Source organism: Rutidosis leptorrhynchoides, chromosome 6, assembly GCF_046630445.1.
Source record: "Rutidosis leptorrhynchoides isolate AG116_Rl617_1_P2 chromosome 6, CSIRO_AGI_Rlap_v1, whole genome shotgun sequence".
Taxonomy (NCBI): Eukaryota; Viridiplantae; Streptophyta; class Magnoliopsida; order Asterales; family Asteraceae; genus Rutidosis; species Rutidosis leptorrhynchoides.
Window position 1 is genome coordinate 131446779 of NC_092338.1, and position 18673 is coordinate 131465451.

General features: G+C 32.0%; 2 protein-coding genes and 2 long non-coding RNA genes across 4 annotated transcripts; all 4 read left to right on the plus strand.

Moving 5' to 3' along the window:
• LOC139852912 (uncharacterized) lies at positions 1–3745 on the plus strand. Its single transcript, XM_071842255.1, has 2 exons — positions 1–2936; positions 3532–3745. Exon 1 carries the CDS (start codon positions 26–28, stop codon positions 2744–2746), a length of 2721 nt encoding a protein of 906 aa, XP_071698356.1. The 5' UTR covers positions 1–25; the 3' UTR covers positions 2747–2936; positions 3532–3745.
• Positions 3746–9545: 5800 nt separating this feature from the next.
• Positions 9546–12622, plus strand: LOC139854079 (lysophospholipid acyltransferase LPEAT2-like). The gene is made up of 8 exons (XM_071843403.1): positions 9546–10097; positions 10347–10527; positions 10628–10687; positions 11375–11538; positions 11626–11689; positions 11790–11858; positions 12041–12136; positions 12566–12622. The coding sequence occupies exons 1-8, from the start codon at positions 9583–9585 to the stop codon at positions 12620–12622; spliced, it is 1206 nt and encodes a 401-aa protein (XP_071699504.1). The 5' UTR covers positions 9546–9582.
• Positions 12623–12711: 89 nt separating this feature from the next.
• Positions 12712–14549, plus strand: LOC139852986 (uncharacterized). The gene is made up of 3 exons (XR_011761242.1): positions 12712–12782; positions 13993–14059; positions 14505–14549. It is a non-coding gene; the product is annotated as an uncharacterized lncRNA (long non-coding RNA).
• Positions 14550–15146: 597 nt separating this feature from the next.
• Positions 15147–15971, plus strand: LOC139852985 (uncharacterized). Its single transcript, XR_011761241.1, has 3 exons — positions 15147–15264; positions 15366–15413; positions 15512–15971. It is a non-coding gene; the product is annotated as an uncharacterized lncRNA (long non-coding RNA).
• Positions 15972–18673: the final 2702 nt, after the last annotated feature.

The window sequence follows — 18673 nt, forward strand, 5'->3', positions numbered from 1 at the left end:
AACTCGAATTTAAATCATTTCATGGATGATGATACGATCAGCATTCATCTACAAACAAACCCTAAATCATTTCATCATCAAGTTCAAATCTTTATCCTCACTCTTCATTCATTCCTCGGTTTCCACTTTACCATCTTCATCACCCATTCAACAACAAGAACAGGATTATACATCTCATTTATCAACCCTTTTTTCTTTACCCAATTGGGATAAAAACCCTAATTTCAAAACCCTGGTTTCATCAATAACCCCATCACAAATTACTTATTTTTTCAATACTAACCCTAATTTGAAACCACAAAAAGCTCTTACCTTTTTCAATATTTTACTACGAAGATCCAATTTTAAACCTAGTGTTGAGTCTTTTGCATCATTGCTAACAATCTTGGTGAGCAATCAGTTTTTGAATGTGGCAGAAAAGATCCGGATTTCAATGTTGAATTCGTGCGAAACCGATGAGGATGCGAGGTTTGTTTTAGGGGTATTGAGAAAAATGAATGTTGGTATTTATGATGATGATAAAGAAGTTAAATTTAAGCTTAGTGTTAGATGTTATAATACATTGTTAATGTGTTTATCAAGGTTTCTAATGATTGATGATATGAAATGTGTCTTTTTAGAGATGTTAGATGATGAAATTATGCCGAATATATATACGTATAATTCAATGGTGAATGGGTATTGTAAATTAGGGAAAGTTGATGTGGCTAGACTGTATGTGAGTAAGATTGTTCAAGCTGGCCTTAGTCCTGATACTCATACATATACGTCGTTAATTTTAGGGCATTGTAGGAATAAAGATGTCGACAGCGCGTATAAGGTATTTTGTATAATGCCTAAGAAAGGGTGTACAAGAAATGAGGTTTCTTATACAAATTTAATACACGGGTTTTGTGAAGAAAATCGTATTAACGAAGCACTCGAGTTGTTTCATCAAATGAGTAATGATAATTGTTTTCCAACAGTTCGTACGTTTACTGTTTTGATCGATGCGTTAAGCAAGTTTGGTAGATTAGCCGAAGCATTGATATTTTTTAACGTAATGAGAGAAAAAGGTTGTGAGCCGAATGCTTACACGTATACTGCTCTTATTGACGGAATGTGCAAAAATAGGAAAATAGACGAAGCAAGAAAGTTGTTTGACATGATGGAAGATAAAAAAGTGGTTGGGACAGTTGTCACATACAATGCTTTGATTGATGGCTATTGTAATGAAGGAAAGATCGAGAATGCAATCGAAATGTTTGAGAAGATGGAACAAAAAGAATTAAAACCGGATGTTCGTACGTACAACGAGTTGATCATTGGGTACTGTAAAGTCAATAATGTTCATAAAGCTATGATTCTACTTGATAAGATGATGAAGATGAAACTAACGCCAACTGCTGTGACTTACAACTCGTTAATTAACGGTCATTGTAAGAATAATGATGTCGATAGTGCTTATAGATTGATCTGTTTGATGAAAGAAGATGGTGTGGGTCCCGATGAGTGGTCCTACGGTTCTCTCATAGAGGCGTTATGTAAACGAGGGAATGTTGAAGAAGCTCATGAATTGGTGAATTCGTTTATAATAACAGGTGTAAAAGCAAATGTAGTTGTCTACACTACTCTTATAGATGGTTATTTCCAAATTGGGAAAGTTAATAGTGGAATGAGTCTGTTTAATGAAATGCTTAGTAACAACTGCTTACCGAATTCTTGGACGTATAATGTGTTGATTCATGGTTTGTGTAAAGAAGATAAGTTTCAAGAAGCGTTTATTGTAACCGGGAAGATGATAAAGACTGGTTTTGAACCGGAGCTTATGACATATTCAATCTTTATCGAAGGGTTACTAAAAAGATTCGATTTCGTTGATGCCCGCAAGGTTTTAATTCAGATGCTTTCTTCGGGATTGGAACCCGATGTTTGTACATACACTTCGTTTATTCTTGCATTTTGTAGTCAAGGTATGGTCAAAGAAGCAGAAGATATCATGAACGAAATGATACGAAAAGATGTAGAACTCGATACCGCAACGTATACGGTATTCATTGATGCATATGGACGTGCAGGAAACATAGATGGTGTTTTTGACATTTTGAAACGTATGATGGATTCAAAATGTGAACCTTCTCATCATACATATGCTGTAATAGTGAAGAATCTTTTAATCTCACAACAACGTATCGACACAAAGTTTGAAAATTTTGATATCAATATTGGAAATGTGTGGAAATTAATGGATTTAGGGGTTGCTATGGAGTTGTTTTCAGAAATGGGTAAACGGGACTGTAAACCGAATGTTAAGACGTTTGAAGCGTTAACTGTCGGGCTGTGTAGAGAAGGGAGACTTGAAGAAGCTTGTAAGTTGGTTAGATATATGTTAACAAACGGGCTTGTTCCAAACGAACATATATACACGTCGTTAGTAAATTGTTCGTGTTACTTGCGAATGTTTGATCAAGCATTGGCTTTATTAAATACCATGGTTGAGAATAGGATTTTACCACATCTAGAGTCGTACAAGTTGCTTATTTGTGGGTTATATGACGAAGGAAAACATGAAACGGGTAAAGAAGTTTTTTGTAGTTTGCTTGACGGGTACAATGCGGATGAAGTTGCTTGGAAGATTTTTCTTGATGGATTATTAAAACAAGGGTTCGTTAATGAATGTTCTGATCTTGTTGATGTCATGGAAGAAAAGGGTTGTCGTTTGAATCCGCAAACATCCGTAATGTTAGTTGACCAAATTGGCATTTAGATCGTTTAGAGACGAGATCTTGAATTTTGAGATGTACACTCCTGATATGATCGTTTTTTGATCTTCGGGAAGAGGTGCAGTGCTCATAAAATGGAAGGGGGCAAGTCAATCGAGATGTCGTTGAAAGCACGTTCTAGAACACGTTCTAGATGTCGTTGAAAGCACGTTCTCGAGCACATAATGTATACAGGTTAGAAGTCATCTTTAAGTTGTGAAATAAAATGATTGAAAAGTATTTATTATATTTTACCTTTGCCTTTAGAAACTGTTCTAGTATTACTACATGATACATACCACCAATGCATACATGAAGACATTTGCATATATATGTATATATAGATATATAGATACATATATACATATAGGTTTTCTAGTTGGAAGTTTGGTATGCATGGTTCGATACGTTATGTTTAATCTCAGAACAAATGAGTGAATTTCAAGAAATAGTAACAGAAATGGGTAGAAAGTCACCCAAATTGTGCATTTAAAGCATAAATTGTATAAATCCAATTATTAGAAATAAGACTATGTTTGTTCTATCAAGTATTATTGAAATAATATAATTTTTGTAACCGTGTTTGACCCTTTAATACTGAATAAATATATATCCAAAATTTTGGGTTAATCTCTTTTGTTTGGGTCAACATAGCCCAAACGAAAAGTTTCAATTTTTACCCATTACATGAAATGAATGGGCTCACAATTTCCCATCATGCAAGTGGGACCTACGAATAATGGCTTTTAAGTGCTTTCGCGTACACTAATGGTTGTTACTTCCGTTGCAGATGAAGGTGAAATTCTTAACAGCAGTTTGACGACTAGAAATATTTAGCGACGTGGGAGACATGTTTTCATTTTTCCACATTAGACAAGATTCTTTGAGGTTAGAGTTAGACACATTTATACGTACTTGTAATCAGGTATCAGTTTTGTGCATCGAAATGAGAATCAGTAACATTAATCCAGTTGTAAATTTGCTTCTTCTGTTTCCAAAATAATTTTTATTTTTATATATGATATATATATATATAAAGTAAACGCAAAACTGGTGTGTTCCAGTGATGTTGGGAGCAAAAATATATTGAAATTGTTCTTAGCTTAAACTTTTGGTTGCAGCTATATCAATTTTGTTCAGCTCATTTTAAAAATGGTGCTGATGGTTTACAGTAAATCTCTTGCAATATGCATTTGTGTTTCCAGTTCATTTGCTGCATTAATTTCATTATTCTGTTACATTTCAATTTTCTACGCCCATTGCATCGACTTCCCTCCATGAAACGTTGATTTATGTTTGCAAAGCCTATAAATACTCATCGTCTACTATCATGCTTTTTAAATGAATATATGCCTACAGTAAGTAAATGAATTAAGACAGTTGTGCACAATGTCAAATAGAACATGTTCTCTTTTCAATCAAATTTAGTAGAATGCTAGGTGACAATTTCTGCCTGCTTTCTTATGAATGGGTCAATATGGGTTGTGCTATCTATCAAACGGCCAAATCCGTTTATAGACGCTCAAGTCTTTTTATTCAAAGGCTTATATTAGTTAGCACGCTAGTGATTTTGTTTTTATTTTATTGCAAGTTTTTTGTGTTGCATGAAATAAAAGGACATAAAAAATATTTGTGGCTAAACACAAGCTGACAGTCCAGTTTATTTGTTTACCAAAGCCTTGTAGATAGTTTAATACATCATTTGCATTGTTTTTGATCTGCAAAATATTAGTATGTAATTGGCTTTGACTTTTCATAGCTGAAGTTGAAAACTTTTAAGAATGAACCTGCCAAAATAAAATCTGTTTGGTTGCAGAAACATATGGACACCCTCTTGCCACATGGGTATGATAATGTACACGTCGAACCTTTCATGGGCTCTAATTTTACTAGCAATCTTAAGCTCAAACTCCATTGGATCAAATTATTGGCACCTAAACATGGTACACAGGATAATGAAATATCAAGGTCCAAACAAGTGTGTTTTTGATATATCCACCATTGTTTTTGATAAATTTACCATAATTATGCATTAAAAACTTACACCGTTGTTATTTTTCCTTTTTTTAAAAAAAAAAATTATAAGAACCAGTAAATGGTTATATTACATCGCCTTACCTGTAGCTTCCGAGGTTCCTTTGGAAAGCCTTTAACAGAGTTTAAATCTATTGAACGAAATATCTGCATCAGGTAAATAAGATTTTTATTTTTATCGCATAAAAGCTATCGAGTTTGTTGACTTTTCAGTCATTCTTGGTTTTCCATAACCATTGACATTGTGAAATGTCAAAGAATAACTATAACTATTGTTTTTAAAAGTGAGTAACCTGTTGGACAAATGATTAAAACTAAAAGCTATAAAGATCATTGTATCGTTCTATAAAGGCAAACTTACAATCTACGAGTAACACACAACATCTAGTTAAATCTCACTGGCTTAAGTATGGCTTAACCTCCAACCTCTTAATTAAAGGGTTCCTATCACAACGCTAGGCTATGATCCCATTGGTGAAAAAGATGCTTTGTTAGCAACCAAACAACCAAAATTAAATGAAAAGTCAAGTGCTGGAATTGTAGACAAGAACAGTTTTATATTGGGAAATAGTGTTGGTCAGGTGGGTTGGTAACCAGTCAAAATGGGTCTTTTTTAGCAGAGATTGAAAGGGGATGGGTCATTCTTCATATTATTTCTTGATTTCACTTGGTATAATTTATAATCTATAAATTGTACTCTAAACCTTAAAATAAAACAATAAATGAAGTTGAATGCAATATGAATATACTTTGGCCAACCCTGTTTGACCTATTTGAATTCTTTCCTCTTGGTCAAATTCTTCAACTTGGCCCATTTGATATCAACCACTGTAAACGGGTCGGGGTTGCCACCTGCAATTTTCAATGTATCTTATTTACCTGTACATGCCATCCCTCCGGGCAGTAGCAATTCTAGAATGAGAATTCAATGGGGTCCTAAAAAAATTTTTCAGTACCAATTATATTTGAATACAGAGGACTATTTTAGTGGTTGTTTACCTTCAAAAAAACTACAAATTCGAAAAATATATAGTGTCTAAGTAGTTAAATTTAGTCATGTCCTATACATCTTAAAAGAAAAACTATAAATTCAGAAAATATATGGGGTCCTACACTTAAATTTAGTGGTGTCCTATACAATTTAAATGATAATTTTTACGAAAATTTTTCAAAACTAGCGGTGTTCCGTGACTCCACGGGTTAATACATAGAGTCACCACTGACTCCGGGTCGTCCTCACCAATGCAAGGTTCATCATTTGCTGCTAAAAGTTTTGAAAACTTTTCCAGTTTTAGTAATGCATTAACTGAAGCCTTCAGCTTTTTTTTTTATGCCCTGAGGCTTGAAGACTTTAGCCACCGTTCCCCAAAGTTGGTCATAACAACATAAGCTGCCCGTCTGTAAATTTTACCATGCAAATCAAGGCTCTAATCATAACAAAATTAAGTTTGTTAAAATAACCACGTTCATTTACCGTGAAGGTTGGATTATGATAATCCTCTTCATGAAAGGTATTCAAAGTCTTAAAGATGGGATTTTGTGGATTATCATATCGCCCATTGCCAGGATCAAGTCCATCAACAAAAGCTACAATCTTTCTTTTACCTTCTTCTGCATCTACATCTACATCTCCATCTACACAAACTGATGGCGCGTTATAGATCATCCCAACTTTTTTAACAAAAGAACAAATAAAAAAGGTAAAGTTTGAAGAAAAGAAAACTAATAATGTTAATCTTCCTAGTTTGTTAGGTACCTTTGTCTTGGATTTTTTTTTTTTTTTTTTTAAATAGTAAACTTCAGTTTTGCCAAATTCGAAGTTTCAAACTTCGGTTTGTGATAGCGAATCCGAAGTTTCAAACTTCGGAATTTTTTTTTTATGCCTATATAATTAATGGTTGATGATATTTTCACTTTTATTTTTTTTATAAATTCACTATAAATTAAGTATATTATTTATTTCATTATTATGGACTTACTATCTTTCTCCTCCACCATGTTAATTTTTTAGTCAATTGTTGTTCGTGGTGGGTTTCGTGGATGAATGAATGGGTAACTTATACTTATACATCATTAACGTTAAAAAAACTTAATAAATAGCATCAAAATGTATTTTCATATAAACTTTTTTGTTTAACTGAAAAAGAAATACATTCATAACTTTTCAAGTTTCAATTTCAATAAATATTAAAAAATCAATGAGTTAGGTTTAAAATCACATAGATTTAAAAAAAAAAAATTTGATAACCTTTAAATAAATATTTTTCATAGATGTAACACTATCAAAATCAAATAGATTTAAAATAACAAGCACTGTGTGGTACTTTAAAATTTTTAATAACTCGAAGGATTATATTGATTACAATGACAATAATATTGAGTTATCAATATAAAATATAAAGGTATAAATTGTTGATTCTATAAATAAAAGGGTGCAAAATGAAAACTAAATTAATAGAGTACAAGTATAGACACATTGAAGTGTCTTTACCCAGCCCACACAATTAAAGTTATCTTCTTCAAAGAGCCTTCACACCTGCAGCTATCACCATCTAATTTTTCTTCTTCTTTTTGCCTATTCTATCGATTGTGCTAAATACATTAATACAATAATAAGTTTGTAGTGAAAAATAAAAGTGGAAATATCAGCACCCATTAATTATATAGGCATAGGGTAAAAAAAAAAAGCAAATCCGAAGTTTGAAACTTCGGATTCCCTGTGCATGGTCAAAAAGGGGAGTGATATGTACACAACCTATATTTGTTATGTACACAACCTCTATGCTTTAAAGTGTTAGATTGTACAACACTGTAAAGCATGATGGTTGTGTACATAACAAATATAGGTTGTGTACATATCATCACCCAATCAAAAAGCACACAAACCGAAGTTTGAAACTTCGAATTTGACAAAACCGAAGTTTCGAACTTCGGTTTTACCATTTTTGTCAAAAAAATATTTACTTTTTCTATTTTTAAAACATTCTAACAAAATTACTATTTAAAAAAAAAAAACTCTTTGTCTTGACCCAAACATGTTTTATTCTAGCCATAGGATGACAAAGCAACTCGTGCACCAAAGAGTGTTTAAAGAAACGCATAGTTTCTTCATTATGGGTTGCCATTAGTCTATCGTGAAGATGTAAGTAACGGAATATTGAGAACCACAACATATTGAAATGTTTGATAGAAACGTAATTTTAAGAACTCATATATTCGTCGATAGCGAAAAGCCTTATCCTTTTAACACGGATAATATAATGAAATCGATTCCCAAAATCATTAACATCGACAGTTAGAACCAATTGAAAATCACCAAGACATCTCAAGGTAGAAAATGTCCAATTTTTACATGACATCAAATGGGGTTGGCCAGGTGAATGGTGTATCGGTCAAAAGGGGTCATTTTGGTCTCAAATGGTCAATGCGAGTAACCACTTTTTGATCTTGGTCAATGTGCGTGACCACTTTTTGATCTCGAATAGTCAAGTGATTATTTATTTTCACTTGTAGCAGTGATAAAAAAAAGGAGCCAGTGACCAGTTTTAATATTTTCGTCTCAAAGTGTGTGAGCATATCCGCCTTTGGATGCATGAATAGCGACACAAATAGATGCCTCACAAGTTTCATATCGGGCTGCGGGTTGGATTATCGTAGAAAGAATAAGAAGACCCATCTTATGATATGACTTAACTAAAAAGACAGATGACGCCATAGCTTGACTAGAGAGAAAAGAAATGTCAATGAAAGGATACAGTTTCAAATTCGTGCATAGTGGATCAGGACGAGAACGAATCCGGTAATTCTCGAAAATGTCTGGGTCGAAATATGGCTTTTAGTATTGAAAGTCAGGACCCTATTGGCTAGCCACTATTGCTCACAAGGGGCAGTTTGGTCCTTCATTTTTTATACGCTGACATCTTATTATTATTATTATTATTATATTATTATTATTATTATTATTATTATTATTATCACCTTACGCTTTTTTAGTCATTTTCTTTTTCTTTAACATGATATGACGAAGCGAGGCCCTCCCACCTCTCGTTTACAACTCGAATTTATCTAAAAAAATATCATTTTTCTCTTCAGTAATGTAGTGCTTATATTTGTATTTTCTTAATGTAATCCGAACACATATTATGAAACGGGACAAAGTGAGTATTATCATTATCATTATTTTATTTTATTATTATATTATAATATTTATAAATATTATAATAATTAACAAACAAACCTTTAAAATAGATATAGCAAATAGTAAAATTACGGTATCACAAAATCCTCACAAATATAAAATAAAATTTTAATTGAGTTTAACAATTTCTTAAACACACATATAACTATTTCTCTTCAAATTTATGATATTTAGCTACAAAGTATGCATCAAATTAATTGCCACAATCTTGTGTACAAGAAAGAATAACCAATGATTTGTGACTAGAAAAACATTCAATTCAAGGATATACCATCAAAAAAGGTCAAACCTTGAAGGCTATACTTGTATATTCATTAAATATTAAATTGTCAAATAGTCAAATTGACAATGACATTCATATAATTTAAAGATTTCATTCCCTCCATTGGGATGCTATGGGATCATTCGGTCAATAACATATACAAAAACGTTTTTCCAAATACACCACAACCATCAATTAATTAATTAATCACAATTTAAAATACCTCCAAAAAAATACTCATTTGTGTCTCAAATTAAATCTGACCATTTCACTCTTTTTTCTTTCTCAATTCATTTTATATAATTCTTTCAACTTTTTGACTGGCACCATTTGAGGACCTTTAAACAATGTCTCCTGCCACCGATCTCCGACGACCTTTAATACATTCTTCCGCCGGCGCTGGCCTGACAAACACTACCGCCGATGACAATTCCCCGTCCCATCACATCTTAACAATCAATGATCATCTGGGTTCTCCTCAATTTGCAACACCCACAAATCAAGTTTCAATTTTTAATGAAACCCAATTGGAAATTAATGATGGGTATGTAAGAACCGAAGAAAACCCATATGGGATTATTGGGTCTGATGGATTTGAAGCTCCCGGGTCAACCACGGTGGATCCGTTTAAAAATCAAACACCAAAGATTGAAGGATTGTATGAATGGGTCAAAATGTTGGTTATTTTGCCTGTAGTTTTGGTTAGGCTTGTGTTGTTTTTGTTGTGTTTGATAGTTGGGTATGGTGCTACAAAATTTGCATTACATGGTTGGAAAGATAAACAGAATCCAATGCCTAAATGGAGATGTAGGATTATGTGGGTCACAAGATTGTCTGCAAGAGGAATATTATTTTCATTTGGGTAAGATCAAATCTTGATTTATTTGACTATTAATCCAAAGTTATGTTATATTTTATTTTCAATTGTGTTTCTATTTTGATTTGCTAATGTATTTCTTATAATTTGGGAAGTTTAGTATGTTAGTGATGTAATCTGTTTCTAACCAAAATGTGATAAATGGGTAGAAGAATGTGATATTTGTTGATAAAAAGCATAGTTTAGTATATTGGTTTGATATTGATTTATTACATTATTTCTTAAATGATGCAGCTACCATTGGATTAATCGAAAAGGGAAACCTGCTTCAAGGGACAGTGCACCTATTATTGTATCTAATCATGTATCATACATTGACCCAATATTCTTTTTCTATGAATCGTCTCCAACAATTGTTGCATCCGAGTCCCATGATTCAATGCCTTTTGTCGGGGTCATTATTAGAGCTATGCAGGTAAATTTAAGCTATTAAGATTTATCTGTTGGAAGTTGAACGCTAAATATATTGACTTGTTTCGGTTAATTCTGTTTTTTATATTTATGTCCATTTGTAGGTGATCTATGTGAATCGATTCTCATATCAATCAAGGAAGCATGCTGTACACGAAATAAAGGTGCAAAACCTTATTTGCTTATTTCTTCTACTACACATACGGTTATTCGATGATTCTGTAATGCGAATTGTGTTTCACTAGCTTCAAGCTTTCACCTTTATGTTTCTAAAGTTTATAATTTAATGGAAAATTGGTAGAATATCACACAACTTATCGTTTCTTGATACCTGACCTCTTCTTAGTTAAGAATAAAAGAACATTTTCGTCTTCTTAATGTCAATTGTTATTTTTTAGGAGTACTTTGAGGAATCTAGAAAAAGTATACTGATGCAAAGGTCATAGCCATTGAAAAAATGTTATTATGAGATAGTCCCATACAATTTGAAACATTTCTTTATGTGGAAATTATTTAAGATAAAGTTACCCATATGCCCACCTTTATTATTAAAATGACCCATTGGTCCACATAATTCTTTTATTTGAACTTATAAAAGTGTATTCTCTAAAGTTATATGCAAGGTAAGGTGGACCTATTTGAATTGATGGGTATTCACAATGTAAAACACAATAAAGTGCCCATTTTTATGGTTATGCTGTTAATAATCTTGGACCCGAAAGTTTTATATAGTTGTGTTTTGTTTGTTGATAAGTTTTGATGGTCAAAATACTTGGAAAATAGAGATCTTGCATTCTATCATTACATAAGCAATTTGATACAGATGTTTGTTTTCAAGGACCTAAAAACAGAGAAAGGCATCAAGTAATAGATATCCTCGAGTACTTTTGTTTCCCGAGGGAACCACAACTAACGGAAGGCAGCTTATTTCGTTCCAACTTGGTGCGTTTATTCCTGGTTATCCCGTACAACCAGTCGTTATACGCTATCCTCATGTACATTTCGATCAATCATGGTAAACCGAGCCTCATTTAAATATATATTATATTATATATATTTTATATTAAATCTGAACGTTAATTGGTGCATTACTTTGTTATAGGGGTCATATTGCTTTGGCCACACTCATGTTTAGAATGTTCATGCAATTCCACAATTCTCTTGAGGTAATAATGTTTGCAACCTATTTATGTATTTACAACCTCAAGAATTTTTTTTTTGTTAAATTCATTTATATATATTGTTTTATTATGTTTAATATATCAGGTAGAATACCTTCCAGTTATTTCACCCTCGCAACATCATAAAGAAAGTGCGGCTCGTTTTGCTGAGAAGGTTAGTTTTCTTCTTTATATTAAACTAAGTGGTCGCTTTCTTTTGAAAAATAATCTATACGCACTATATATAAAACAAATTTGGTCATGCTTTTAAAATCTCCAACACAATGTAAAATTTTCAATGACTAAACGATAAAGATTTTAACTTTATTATGTTTAATTACATATATGTTCATGCAGACTGCTAAAGCCATGGCGTGTGCTCTCAATGTTGTACAAACACACCATTCTTTTGCAGATTACGCTCTTCTTTCAAAGGCAGCAGCGGCTGGACAGGTATATATTTGAGAACATATATGATATGCGAATATATTTTTTGATGCAGTTCATTTGAGTGTAATAAATTGTGTGGGCTAGAAAGATTAATGACATGTTTTGAGTCCAGAATATTTCAATATATTTTCCTTTTAATGATTTTTTGGACAGTTTCCAAATAGTACGATGTTTCTCCACAATCTTATATCCGGCAGAACATTGTGCATTCTTTAGCATGGAGGATTTATAATAAATATTTTTTCGTACAAAATGTGGGTTTATAAGATAGTAGATAAAGACTGATACGGCGTACCAGTTTTTTCATAATCGGTTATAGAAGAGTTTAGTAAAAAAAAATTCTATTTCCGGTTGTTTAGTCGTGTACTCGTGTTAGTGAAATAATGTTTGTTTCTATATTATAAATTGAACCGTATTTTGTTCTTTTTGCAGGAAAGTTTTTCACCCTATATGGTTGAAATGGCAAAAGTTCAGAAAGTGAGTTTGTAGTGTCTTATCTATATTCCTGTTTACGATAGTGTATATATATATTTTTTTCTACTTATCGTTTTTATGTGTCTCAAATAATTGCTTCTCAGCTATGTCATTTAACCACCTCAGAAGCCGTAGAATTCTTGGACAGATTTCTTGCCATGAAGCCAGATAGCAGGTATATTGCTAATGCTATGAAATCATTGTTATCTTATATATATATATATATATATATATATATATATATATATATATATATATATATATATAGGGGCACTTCGTGATGAATGTTATTATTTAGGCGGGAAAACGATCGACAAAAATAACATTCAAGATAATATTGTTCGTGAAGAATATGAACGTTTTTTTTTCATGTTTTGTGAAGTAAAATTTAGCCCGATTTAGAGTTTAGGGTTTAGGGTTTGGTGTTTTGGGTTTATTCCATAAACCCCATGAAAATCTGATTCTACCATTTTCATGGCCCCCCCCCCCCCCCCATTTTTTTTTTTTTATATATATATATCTATATATTTATCTATTTATTTTATTTTATTTTTTTATTTATCTTTGTATTTTTTAATTTCTATTTTTTAGTTTTAAATTTAAAAAAAAAAAAGTCTTTTTTTAGCCCGAGGTCCTCACGGAAGCAATCTCTCTACCCTGGAGTAGAGAGGGGGATGAATTTCCTTTCCCGTGGGTGGAGAATTCTCTCGACTCGTGGTAAAAGAAACGACTTCTCTTCTAGTTTAGGGTAGAGGAAGGATTGTCTACATCTTACCTCCCCCATACCTCGCAGGCGCGGGATTGGGTATTGTTGTTGTTGTTGTTGTGTCCATAAACCCAAAACACCAAACCCTAAACCCTAAACTCTAAACCGTTCGTGTTAAAAACTCAATCTAAACCCTAAATCTAAACCCTAAACCCTAAATTTCTAAACCCTAATATCTAAACCCTATAAACCCTAATATCTAAACCCTAATATCTAAACCCCAATAGCTAAAACCTCAAAATACGCTCGAAAAACACGATAATTGTTGTATATTACTTCTTCGAGCGTTTTTCCGCCAAAATAAAAACATTTATCACAAAGTGTCTCTACTAAATGTTCATATTTTTATCTCATCTATAATGTTCGTGAACAAAGTTTTTTCAAAAAACGAAGAAAAAAAAAGTTTTTGCTTCCCCCCGCTTCCCCCCGAATGGTTACTTCCCTCTTGATCCTACCACTATATATATATATATATATATATATATATATATATATATATATATATATATATATATATATATATATATATATATATATATATATATATATATTTGTTTATTTTTAAGTTGAAGATTGTTGTGGACACGTTGAAACTCAACTACGTTCATTTATTTTGCAGTGGAATTATTAATTATCAAGATTTCATTAGTGTTTTAAGATTGAAGCCTTCTATCCTTTCTGAAAATGTCAGTAATATTTCCAGTTTCTCTATAACCATTTGTCTTGTTGTATTATAATACTCTGTATTTATTAGAATTTTTCTAACGACAGCCCCCTAGGGTCGTCGATAAGACGCATAACAATTATACAATCAAGTAACTGCTATCACAAAATTAATAATTAACCGCTAGAAAAATCCTGGTTATTAATATTAAATTGTAAATCTTGTATTCAATAGTATAATATCTGTAAATTACAAGTCTTCAAAGATTTTCTCCTGCTTTATTATATCATTGTACATTTTAATTCATATCTTGATGTAATTTTCATAAATTCAACATGTATGTATTATGGTTTGAATTCAAAGTAGGAGGATTATTAGAAAACTTATGTACTCCAGTATTTTTATTTGAAATTTATCGTGATGCTTTGCCTGTCATGGATGACTTCAAGTTTCTTTCATTGTGACAGATTTGGGGATTTTTAGACGTCGAAAAGAACGGATTCCTAACCTTCAAAGAGGTATAACTATGATGCAAAGTCTTTATTTATCATCCTTCTTTTTGTGGGTCACATTTCTGTTTTATTTATCAAAAAAGGAATCTACTAAATGAAAAGAGTCTTACAAGTTGTAGTTTATGGGTTCCTTTTCTTGCTATTATCGACCCATTCGACCCATTTGTGAATGTTTCCATTTAGCTATACAAAATCCTGACCCATTTAAGATTCTGAATAAACCCAAATCGGTTCACTCATAAATAAATGTGTCAAGATAATAATGTGATACAACCTAACCATGGTTGTGAAATTCGGGTTTAATCCCCAATTAATCGGTATTAAGAAGCAGGCCGGTTAAACTTGTCAACCACCGTTCAATGCGTTCAGCGGGTCACAAACCGTCAAAAGTCAGATTTATCCTGTCAAAAGTCAGGTTTATCCTGTCAAAGCCGGATTTACTTGGTCAAAATTGGTCAAAGTCAAAGTTGGTTAACATCTGATTTTTCCCTGATTTGTGGCTCTCGTCTTTTCGTTCATTCTCGTGTCACTTAAACGTTGTTTTGGGTTTGATTTCTGCATTTAACTTTACACTTATTGGGCCGTTATCGTTCGGATTATGTAGTTCTTGGTAGGATCTGCTCACGTTCTGAAGCTGCCACTGTTTCAACGAGCATGTGAAGTGGCTTTTAACGAAAGTGATGAAGACAAAGATCAATACATTTCCTTGTCTAAAGTAAATACTACTTTATCTTTTATAATACTTTTCATTACAATTTGGTTGCTTTTTGCGACAACTTAAGCACGTCCTAATTAGTTTTTATGTACACTTAACAGTTTGAACGTTCGGTGAGACCAGCCATTCCCTCAATGAACGCGAACGAGGTGAGTGGAAATTTATTATTATTAATTAAAACCATAAGAAATGTTTCTTTATCAATTGTTTGGATTTTAATATATAGATATATTTTTATTTTATACAGATACACTTATTCTTCAATCTGTTTGATACTGATGGTGATGGAAAAATCAGCAAGGAAGATTTCATTATTTGTTTAAAAACAAATCCATTGCTCATAGCACACTTCAATCACCATTTCATACATAAAGATTTGGGTGCAGAAACATGTTTGGAAGAAACAGTTTGATGGGTTTGATATATTAATTTTTATATATTAATTTGGCAGTTTTTATATACCTGTGCCCTTTCTAAAAGGGCCAAATGTAGAGTAAACAAGAAGTTTTTGTGCATGGGGTACAAGTCATTATAGCTATGGAATAGGAATTATTTGTGGGTATGGATTTTGAAGGTGTAGGAGGAGCAGGAGGGAGTGTAAGTAATCTCCCTTGGTGGTATAATCTGAATGTGAAATGTATGTACTTGGTGAATTTTGATTTTGACTAGTAAAGTTTGACTTTGAATTTTGATCAATACAAATATAGTAAAGGAATCTTTATTTGTGTTTTTATTTTGCCACAAAACAAAGAAATACTATAATAACTAGTTTTCGAACTCTCGTTTCGCGCCGGAAGTTCGGTTTTCAATGTATTTTATTGCGTTTAGTTTGTAAAATTATTTCGTGGCCAACGATGATGTCGTTGAAGCGCAACTCGAGTCGAACTAAAAGGTATAACCTGTAAAAGATTTAAATGTTATTTTTAAATTAACAATATATGTGCATCCCCGCGTTTCGCTATGGAATTGTCGACTTTTAAAAATTTAACGCAAAATCAACGTGTATGAAAAGTACCTTAAATATTTAGCGTTTTTTAAATAGAATCCGTTTTGCGTATAGTTAGTGACATTGTATTCGTAAAATTATTTCTAGTTTAACGATGATGCCGAAAAATTTTAACTCGTTGCGAGCGAGAAGATATGACTAGGGATGGCAATGGATCGGATATGGAGCGGGTGATGCCGTATCCATATCCATATCCATTTAGTTGTTGTTCATCGATATCCATATCCGTTTAGTTTTAGGACATCCATCCATATCCATATCCAATGAATTAAGCGGGTTAATGGATATCCAATGGATATTAAAAAAATGTTACGATATTTTCTAATATGTGATTAAAATAAAAACGTAGTATAACATAAATAAATATAACATTACATAATTAAAATCTATCGATAAAAATCTATAATCTTTGTCGAAGATATAACAAAATATGTTAAATTTTATTATAAAACATGGATTATGAAAAATTATATATGAAACTTGTAAGTTTATTTTATTAGATATGCGTGTTTTATTGTAATATATTATAGTTATTTTATTATAATGTTGAAAGTAAAATATAAATCTAATGGTAATGAGCTTTTAATAGTAAATATATAAGCATATATTTAAAATTATGTATTTGTATATGTATTTCGGGTGGTAATGGATATATCCATGGATGAAACTTTTCATCCATGTCCATATCCATATCCATTTAGGTTCATCCATATCCGTATCCATATCCATTTAAGTTCGTCCATATCCATCACAAAGCGGGTGGATCGGGTGGATATCCACCGGATCGGGTGACCATTGCCATCCCTAGATATGACCCACTGAATAGTTGGGTGGAGTTTATTTCAGATTTTTTTTATGAAAATATTGATTTGACACTTTACCCCTGTTTGGGGGCCGGTTCTAATGTTTGAACAAAGTGTGGGGGGGTTTTTTTGGCAAAGTGGAAGTTAGTTTAAAAAAAAAAAGAAAAAAAAGGCGAAATGATGAAAATACCCCTAGCACTATTCATCATTTTGTCTAATAGTTAGTATGGTAATATATGGGGATTTTTCAACCATAGATGAAAGAGCTTAGTGGTGGTGATTAGGGATGACAATGGATCGAATATGGATCGGGTGATACATAACCATTTAGGTTTTGTTCATCCATATCCATATCCACATCCATTTAATTTTATTCGTCCATCCATATCCCCCAATAGAATAAACGGGTTAATGGATATCCATTGAATTTTAAAAAATGTTATAATATATCCTAATTTATGTGATTAAAAAAAAACATAGTATAACAAAAATTCCTATAATGTAGCATAATTAAAATCTATCCTTAAGAACATGTAATCTTTGTCGAAGATATAATACAATTTGTTAGATTTACTATTAAACATACACTATAATAAATTAAATGTGTAATTTGTATGTTTATTTAATTAGATATACGTGTTTATTGTAATATATTATGCTTAATTCATTATATGATTTCGAGAAAAATATATGTATAATCGTAAATGTATTTGTAATAGTAAATGTGTTTTCATATAGCTATATTTATGAATTTATATATGTATTTCGGGTGTAAATGGATATATTCATGGATGAAACTTTTTCATCCATATCCGTATCCATTTAGGTTCATCCATATCCGTATCCATATCCATTTATATCATCTATATCCATTATAAATCGGGTAAATCTGATGGATATTCACTGGATCAGGTGGCTATTGTCATCCCTAGTGGTGATGGTGAAGTGGTAAGACACTGACATTCTAATGTGGGGGTGGTAGTGAAGTGGTAAGACTCTCATGACTACGGAGGTTCGTTTGCAATGACTCTGAACTGCTCGCAAAGCGGATAGTCACCTTGCGAAGTTGCGATTAGTCAGTTCAAAAAAATTGTATACCAAAGATAAAAAAGGGTTAAAGCTATAAATACATTATATACTTTTATTTTTGTGTTCATGTAGGCTATATACCTAATAAAATACCAGTGTGTGCTATATATTTTTAAAAAGTGTGCTAATATGAATGCATTGAACTTGGACCAGATAAAACAAAAATGAGCGAATAAAAGTGAATATATGGGCTACATCGAAAAAAATCATTTTTATATTATAACCTACATCGAAACACAAATATAAGTATATAACCTATGTGTAGCTATATAAAATTAAATAATAAATGTTAAAAATTGATTTTACCGGTTCAGCAGGTAACCGGTTATCAAGAGCCTATATTAAAACATTTTTTGAAAGATTGTGACTTACACTGGTAAATATCGAGTATATAGTCTACATTGAAACAAAAGTAAAAATATATAGTGTATTTATAGTTTTAACCTTAAAAAAAAGATGAAAGAACCTTACACGAAACATACTCGGGGTAATATGCCATCAATAAAAAGAA

Coding starts and splice junctions, on each gene's coding strand:
- LOC139852912 (XM_071842255.1), top strand. CDS start 26: ATGATGATACGATCAGCATTCATCTACAAACAAACCCTAAATCATTTC.
- LOC139854079 (XM_071843403.1), top strand. CDS start 9,583: ATGTCTCCTGCCACCGATCTCCGACGACCTTTAATACATTCTTCCGCC. Junction 11,690..11,789: donor AATTCCACAATTCTCTTGAG/GTAATAATGTTT, acceptor TTAATATATCAG/GTAGAATACCTTCCAGTTAT. Junction 12,137..12,565: donor AGGCAGCAGCGGCTGGACAG/GTATATATTTGA, acceptor TTCTTTTTGCAG/GAAAGTTTTTCACCCTATAT.